Source organism: Austrofundulus limnaeus, unplaced genomic scaffold (assembly GCF_001266775.1).
Source record: "Austrofundulus limnaeus strain Quisiro unplaced genomic scaffold, Austrofundulus_limnaeus-1.0 Scaffold33, whole genome shotgun sequence".
Classification (NCBI taxonomy): Eukaryota; Metazoa; Chordata; class Actinopteri; order Cyprinodontiformes; family Rivulidae; genus Austrofundulus; species Austrofundulus limnaeus.
The window spans coordinates 193,940-202,594 of NW_013952435.1; the positions used below are offsets into that span (position 1 = coordinate 193,940).

Here is an 8,655-nt window from a genome sequence, read left to right on the forward strand (position 1 = left end):
CCGGTCTACCAAGGACCCGGCCCTCCGAGACCGGGGAGTCTGGGTCCTCCGGAGGACCCGTCCTGTCGTTTTGGACACAGCCAATATGTGGCAAAGATCTTGCTAAAAAGGTAAAATAAGCTAAATGTTTCCTAAAAAGTACAATARTTTTGCAAAAATCTTAAAGTATCTAGCTATAATTTAGGAAGACTGGCTACAAACTTTAGCAGCATAAGGGTAGCTAGAAGCTAAAAGTATCAAGAGGCTAATTAGAAAGTAAAATTAGCAAAAGGCTAGCTAAGAATAGCAAAAAGTAGCTAAAAATAGATATTTAAAATTAACAAAGGACTGGTTTAAAGCTAAATTATCAAATGATAAGCTAAAAGCTTAAAGTAACAAAAGGCTAGCTAGTAGCAAAAAGTAGCAAAATACTTTCTAAAAGCTAAATGTAGCACAGGATAACCACAAATGTAGCAATTTTACTGATTTCAAAGGAAACCAAACTTTTGATGGATTTGAGTGTTTTTCTACAATTAAATTTTTTAAAAATAAAAACTGTAAAACAATAATTTGAATTCTGTGACGCATCAATAAGAGTTTTATCTTTACTATGCAGCCGCAAAGGAGTGGTGAGATGCTCAAAGATTCCCACCTGAATAAGGAGACCCTCCTTTATTTTTAGCATAACTCTGTTTTTCAGTGTTCCTCCTTTGACAACCACAACATTTTGTCCGAAGTCCCACAAATTTTCTCCCAAGGTTTCCATCGACCCGAGAGGTGAGAGGTTAGATGAAGAATCTGGAGTACCTCGGTTGCTTTTTTTGGTTCTGCGTCTTTCAGTTGCCAAAGTGTTGCAGTCAACAATAAGTGCTCCAGTTTCCCCACGATTATCTCAAAGGAAAGGAATTCAGCTGGGAAGGCCCCAGTCAGTCAGTCAGTCCGTCCCCTGAGACCACAGGGATGGGGGGTTCAGTCTGGCAACAATGGACAAGAGTCACATGACCTCCAGACAAAGTCTCCGGACTCCTCGACAGGGAAGTTTGTTTTTATTTGCACCAATATAAGTTTAGAAACGAGTTTCCTCTGGAAATATTGTTTAGATTTCCTAACATTAGCTGCAGTCTCACGCTGTTATCTGTTTAGTGGGTAAAAATTAAAACAACAATTCTACCTGAACTGGTCCTAAATTAGCTGAGATTTATAATTGTCCTTACCTTGTGTTGTTTTGATTTACACTGAGGGCAGGATGTGGTTTGAACTAAGTGCAACACCATCATCACTCCGAAGAGCTTTAAACAAGTTCAGCATGTTATCCTTGGATCAACTTAACGAGAAGAAGATGAGGAAGATTAGCTCTTTGAAACAGGAATGTGACGTACAGAACATGGCAGTGATTGTGTGTTCTGCTGTGTGGTCACCAGAGATGTGAGGGTAAACAAAAAGATCTGGATAATACGGCATATCGTTACAAGACGGGCTGAGAGTAACAGAAACAGATGGGACCCTCGGTGCTCTATGTTTCTGTGCGTTCATCTGTCAGCAAAATATCTCATGAACCAGTGGACGGATTTTAACGACATTTTTCCACTTTACGAACAACCTTTACGTACATTCAAGCATTCAAGATATTTGTCAACACGGAAATGGAAATTTTACAGGTGTTGAGCTGAAATTAGGCTTGGTAGCAGCTGAGAGTCATCCTCAACACGAACTTCAAACACTAACTGACAGCACAAGATCTAGTTATACAACTGATGAACCACTAGACATTTGATGTGTAACAACAACCTCAGCAGTACGGAGATCGATCTGTCTGTCTGTCTGTCTGTCTATCTCGTGGAGAGCAGAAACTGTATAAGAATATACTAAGAATAAGAATTTACTTTAATTACATCCATCCATCCATCCAACCAACCGCCCATACATACAACCAACCAACCACATATTCATCCATCCATCCATCCATCCATCCATCCAACTCCCCAAACAATCAACCAACCACATATTCATCCATCCATCCATCCATCCATCCAACTGCCTATACAACCAACCAACCAACCAACCACATTTTCATCCATCCGTCCATCCATCCATCCATCCATCCGCCCATATAACCAACCAACCACATATTCATCTATCCATCCATCCATCCATCCATCCATCCATCCATCCATCCATCCATCCAACCGTCCATCCATCCATCCATCCAACCACCCATACAACCAACCAACCAATCACATATTCATCCCTCCCTCCATCCATCCATCCATCCATCCGCCCATACAACCAACCAACCATCCATCCATACAACCAACCAACCATCCATCCATCCAACCAACCAACCATCCATCCATCCATCCATTCAACCGCCCATACAACCAACCAACCACATATTCATCCATCCATCCAACCAACCGTCCGTCCATCCATCCATCCWTCCTTCCTTCCTTCCTTCCTTTCTTCCTTCCTTCCTTCCTTCCTTCCTTCCTTCCTTCCTTCCTTCCTAGGTTTGTGGGTTTTGATTAACTCTGCCACGAAAGACTGCAAAGTCATGCATTCCTTCAAGAAATATCAATCCTTTAATTTGATCTGGCTTCTGATCCTAAATATATCTTTTAAAATGATGATTATTCTGAATGTCGGCCGACCTGCAGCGGCGTCCTGCTGATAACGAGTCCTGGTTGCGACGTTCAAATGGCCTATTGCGACCTTCGTCCAAAGTGTCATCGGTCTCGTCATCGCAAATTTTCCTCAGGACTGAAATTAAGCCGGATTTCTCACTTCCCATGCCAACACCCAGCTAAAGACGGCAGCACTAAACCAAAACTCAAAGAACCCACGGCACAAATTGCTCGGCTTAATCCCCTCTTCTTTCTTTTTTCCTTTGCAGATCAGTTTGCAAAGAAATCCTCGCTCATTTTTTCACCTTTTTTTTTAATTTCGTCGACCCTCTCGCTTTAACGACCCTGTTATCAATGCTCCAGCACTTCCTGGTCAAAGTCCAAACCTTCATGCTGTGACCGCGGTGGATTAGCTCGTTTCTCACTCTTTCTCTTACCGTTGMAGTGACAGCTCTGACTCAGGTCCCAGGTCCTGTCGTCACACAGTTCTAAGTGTTTCCTTAAGACCCAGGAGCAGGAAGAGACGTTTTCAACTGAGCTGAACRAGAATCATTCCTTCAAACAGCGMRGGACGATGTTTTTACCCAGATTTGATCCCTCCTTTAGTTTGATGTTCTGAAATGAAAGGTGTTGCATAAGATGCATTCCTACGAGGAATACTAGATCTTTATTTGATGCGTGAAATTCATCTTTATCCCGTTACTTTCACACTATAACTCACTTCTTGCTCAGGATGCTAACCAGAGCATTAAATCCTCCAGACTGCTGGTCAGTTGTTTTTAAACACGGCTGCTAATCCACTCATTAGCATGATTAACTGTGCGTGTGGTCAAACTCGGCCGCCACACGTCATTACTCTCAGGGAAAGGCTAAGCCTAGGTAACAGCTTGTCAGCAGCGGCGGTCTCAGCCACCGTCTCTCGCTGTGCTTTCTGACCGAGAAGTGACAGCGTGAGTTTCTCTCCCGAGCCCCTCCGTCAGCACCGCTGCAGCAGATGAGCCGATGTGAGCAGAATGTTTGTAATGTATACGGGGACTCTCACCCTCGCTGTATAAATCATGGGGAAACAGCAGGAAATGAGTGCTTGGTCACTTACTGTAATGTTGGCCTGGAGGCGAGTGGTGGAGGAGCATCGTCCTCTGGAGTCTAACTAGAACCAACGCTGGACTAAATTGACACAAGATTCAGCATAAGCTTATAAACCTGGTGGAAAAAATAAGACGCACCTGTTTGCCACCAAGTGAGTTAATAACAGAGTTAATAACAACAATAAATACAATCCATGGTGACGCTCAGCAACTTTGTTTTTACCTTTTAAAATTACCACAAAAATAATCACAAAGTGGAGTAATCCTTCATGTTTTAGAAACTTTGGAAATGCATCCAATGAGGACTTCTGGAATGTTTAATCAAAGGACGGATATTTTGCAAAGTCTACAAACCAACAAACACAAAGTGTAAAATAAAATGTTAAAAATGTCACTACACATGTTCTTCATTTAGCTCCCTTTCTGTGTGTAAAATCTTAGTTAAAACTTTTCCACTAACATTTTATTGTTGTTTWGCTCGCTGTTCTTACATTTTATGAATTTTTACTAAAAGTTAAAATCTTAAATGTTGTGGTTGTGTGTTGAAGTTTACATTTAAGAATTTCAGGATGAAGGGAGACTTTACTGTTTGAGCTCAGCTCCTATGTCATCACCACCCTTTAACAAAAGCAACCAACATTGATGCTAACAATTCTCATGCTGCTAACTCTGCTAATCCTGCTAATTCTACAAACTCTGCTAAAGCTACCAGCACTGCTAATGCTGCTAACTCTGCTAATGCTGCCAACTCTGCTAAAGCCGCTAATTCTACAAACTCTGCTAAAGCTACCAANCCAACACTGCTAATGCTGTTAACTCTGCTAATGCTGCTAATTCTACAAACTCTGCTAAAGCTGCTAATTCTACAAACTCTGCTAAAGCTACTAACACTGCTAATACAGTTAACTCTGCTAATGCTGCCAACTCTGCTACTGCTGCCAACTCTGCTAAAGCTGCTAATGCTGTTAACTCTGCTAACTCTGCTAAAGCTGTTAATGCTGTTAACTCTGCTAATGCTGCTAATTCTACAAACAATGCTAAATCTGCCAACACTGCTAATGCTGCTAAAGCTACTAATGCTGTTAACTCTGATAATGTTGCTAATTCTACTAACTCTGCTAAAGCTGCAAACACTGCTAACTCTGCTAAAGCTTCTTATAAGATACCTAACTTGCAGCTGTAGCCGGTGTTCGAGTAGCATTTCAAACTGCGGCATTCGGCAGTGTTAGCGGTTGCTTTTGTTGCAGGATGTAATGTAATCTTCAATGTTTAGCCACAACATTTAAGATTCAACTTTTAATTAGAATTAGCTAAATAACAATAAAATGTTAATGGAATATTTTAACTGAGATTTTACCCTTAAATTGAGATAAATAATGCAAATGTGTTAGTGACATATTTCAACACTTTATTTTACACTTGTTGCTCCATAAACACACAGAAAAAGACATTTTTTGCAGTTTTTGCGGATGAGGCCGACTTGGCTAAGATCATATGTGACACTACTTCAAAGGAAGTGGAGGATGAGCTTCCAGTTGCTTCCCACAGCACCCACAGCTCCAGTGGGAGGTCAGCTGTAAACAGCCTGGCCACTCACAGAACAGTTTGATGAAAGGGTCCCACCTGAGAGGAATTATTCGCCCCCTTTTCACCACAGCCTCTCTGCAATCCGACCATCCTCCTCCTCGAAGCACCGCTGTGTGTACATTTCTGCACCGCAGCGAAATACACAGAGCGTTCCACCCTCCACTGCATCCTGGAAATTGAACTTAGGAGAGCAGAGGTTGTTTAACCCACCACCCAGTAAAAAAAAATACCTTCCTTCTCAGACACACTCACCACGCCTCTGCCCAGATCTGGAGATTAATGTTGCATGAAATGGCATCACAGGCCTCTTCTTCTGAGGTAGCTTCAGTGTTGTTTGCAGTAATGGTATGGAGATTGAGGAACAAAAGGCCTCTCCTGTGGAGTGACTCAGGGGAAACTCACGAGGGTGGAGATTTTCAGCTCTTAATAAAATCCTCTWTATGCTTCCTCTTATATCAGAATATCTGATGTGTCTRTCGGACCAATRTGTGCAAAATGTTTATGAAATAAGCACACGCTTTGGTCTGCATGTGCACCTGTTTGTTCTGGTTTTGTTATTTTTATATTAACTGCTTATTCAGTGTTCAAGGTTTTTGAATGTTCTTGAATGGAGGATTAAACAGGAACCTTTGATCTTTGTGTCCTCCCTCCTCAGAGGCTGCTCCGAGCTTTACCGGATACCAATGGTGGAGTACAAGGTGGACAGCGAGGGTACGCCCTGCGAGTACAAGACCCCCTTCAGGAGAAACACGACCTGGCATCGGGTGCCCACAGCCGCCGGTGCGCCTCTGTCCCGCGGCTCGCCCACTCAGGGTCCGGACCGGCTGCAGTGCCAGCAGATCCTCCAGCAGCACCAGGCGGCCATCCCTCGAAGCACCTCCTTCGACAGGAAGCTGCCAGACGGCTCCAGGTTGTCAGCGTTTAAATTATTGGTTTCTTTTGTTTATATTTCCCAACATTTCCTTTTTTAAATCTGTTTATGCTAACTTTGTGATATTTTGGACATTCGTATATCAGAAACATTCAGCTTTACAGTTTTCAAAACATTTWTATTTACTCACAAATATTGTCCCCAGAGAAAAACGTTGACTTCTCTTTAATTGCATCTAAAATATTGTTCTGTTTGAAATCTGCTCCTTCCTTATTGTTGTGCTTTATTCTAAAATTAGCGTTTAGCTGCTGTTCTTACTTTTAGCATGGGGATAGCCTTTTGTTAATTTTAGCTAGTCTTTTTAAATGCTTAGCTTGCCTTTTGCTACTTCTAGTATTTGGCTAACTCTTTGCTGCTATTAGATTTTAGTTAACTTTTGTTCCTTTTAGCTTTTAGCTTGTCTTTTTATATGTTTAGCTAGCCTTGTGCTACTTGTAGTGTTTGGCTAACGTTTTGCTGCTATTAGATTTTAGCTAACCTTTTAGCTTTTAGCTTGTCTTTTTATATGTTTAGCTAGCCTTGTGCTACTTGTAGTATTTGGCTAACATTTTGCTGCTGTCAGAATTATCTAACTTTTAATGACGTTAAATAAAACCACTCTTAACCACAAAGCAGAAGGTTTAAAAAACCACTAATTCTTTAGATTTTAAACACAATGTTTGAAATCTGGTTTGTTGCTTCGTCTTCACACACTTTACTGTTCATTCGGCTGCTTCTGTCTTTCATCCCTTCATCAATAAACACTTGGATCTTGTTGCCAAAGGAATTCATACATGCCTTCATCGTCACCCTGCCTCCATGTGTTTTACAGATGATGATGATGTGTGGTTTGCATTATGAGCAGTTACGAGCCTTCTGTTTTATTTTTCTTCCTGGTGTCACTCTGGTTTATGTTAATCAGTTTTATCTGACTTGTAAATAGTTTGTTCTGAAGTTTTTAGCTGTCTGGTTGGTGTGAATGTTTTTCTTTCCCGTGGAAAGAAAAGAGTCCAGCTTGTTGATTCGGCCACTCCTAATATTCTTGTAACCTCTGTGGGACTACTTTTTGTTTTTGCAGCCTGCGATCAGATTAGAGAGCCTCTTTTAGACCATGAAGTGTCTCTCTTTTGTAAATTCAGCTTGGAATCGTCTCTAATCTCGTGTCTGGTTATCGTGAGGCGGGCAGTCATGTTTTTCCTCACGTCAGTTTCTGAGTCCCGTTAGTTGCTCCAAAACGCCGGCTGTATGATAATAAACCATTTGTGTCACATTAAGTCAGACAAACCTTAAAAAGACATTAAATTTAGAACCTAAACTAATTAAAAAGCTTTCAGGATGTTCCTGCTGGTGAAGCTTAATGGGTGAAAGGATTTTTTTTTCTGTTTGTGATCCAGGAACACAACGCTGAACAGAGCTAAATGCTTTGTGGTGAAATCTTTGAACTCTGAGTATTTCCTGTTTCGAGACGAGCCACGGGGACTCTGAGGAGCTGTTATTGTGTTCACATATTTGCATAGGTACAAACGGAGCGTTTTATTCAAATGAACTCGCCGCCCTGCTTTCATCTGTCCTCAGACGACGAGGCCGGACTGGGACTTTGTTCCGTCTCTTTTTGGACGTCTCCATTGAGCCGTGTAAAGCAGCGATTTGTTCGTCCTAATGAAACCCCAACGGTCTTGATAACCTTTCCCGTGTGCCCCCCTCCCGGTGTTGCCTGTTCCGACTGTGCTCCGATAATGACCGCCCTCTCTGCCTAATCAGAGTCTCTGGAAGTGGGAGGACTCCGTTGTCCTTTGCTCATTTTCCCCTCTCTTTGCATCTCCTGCCCCCCACCCCCACCCCACCCTCGTCTTCCTGCACCCCGCCGAGGAGGAGGTGATGGGGACACTGACACGGCTCGGCTCATCTCATCCAATTACTGCAGAAACAAAGACGGTGCTCTTCCCCGGACCACGATTTGTAGCCCCCCAGAGAGAGTGTTAGAGCAAGAGGGGAGTGAAGGAGTCAAGAGGGAGAGAGGAGGAGAGGATTACAGAGACAAATAATCTACAGGCATAAATTTAACATAAATTATCTTCATATTTGTTGGACTATTTTCACTAATTGAGTTAAAAAATGCTTAATTGCAACATGATTACTGAGCGTGAAGAGGCTGCTCTTCAGAAGGGAGGTGCTGGAGCTCAGTGGACAGCTCCGCGGCATTGTTCTACTGGGGCTGCAGGTTTGAATCCAGGTAGCATCAGGAAGGGCATGCGGCGTAAAACAATCAAGTTTGCTCACTATCAAAACTAGAATAACACTAGCTAAACACCTAAATGTAGCTAGCTAAAGTTTACAACTGCTGCAGAAGAGAGCATCCAATAAAGAAAAAGTAGAATATGTTTGTAACAAGAGAAGTAGCATTTACTGGAATGTAAATGTAGCAAAAAGCTATCAAAACTAGCATAAAGCTAACTAAACACCTAAATGT

General features: G+C 42.1%; 1 protein-coding gene across 6 annotated transcripts in view; it reads left to right on the forward strand.

Moving 5' to 3' along the window:
* LOC106515866 (signal-induced proliferation-associated 1-like protein 2) overlaps positions 1-8,655 on the forward strand; it is a 138,434-nt gene that overhangs the window by 92,753 nt on the left and 37,026 nt on the right. For all 6 annotated transcript variants that reach the window (XM_014005900.1, XM_014005902.1, XM_014005903.1 and 3 more), the window contains exon 10: positions 5,931-6,185. In XM_014005900.1, coding sequence (XP_013861354.1) covers positions 5,931-6,185 — 255 coding nt within the window. The remainder of the gene's footprint in view (positions 1-5,930; positions 6,186-8,655) is intronic.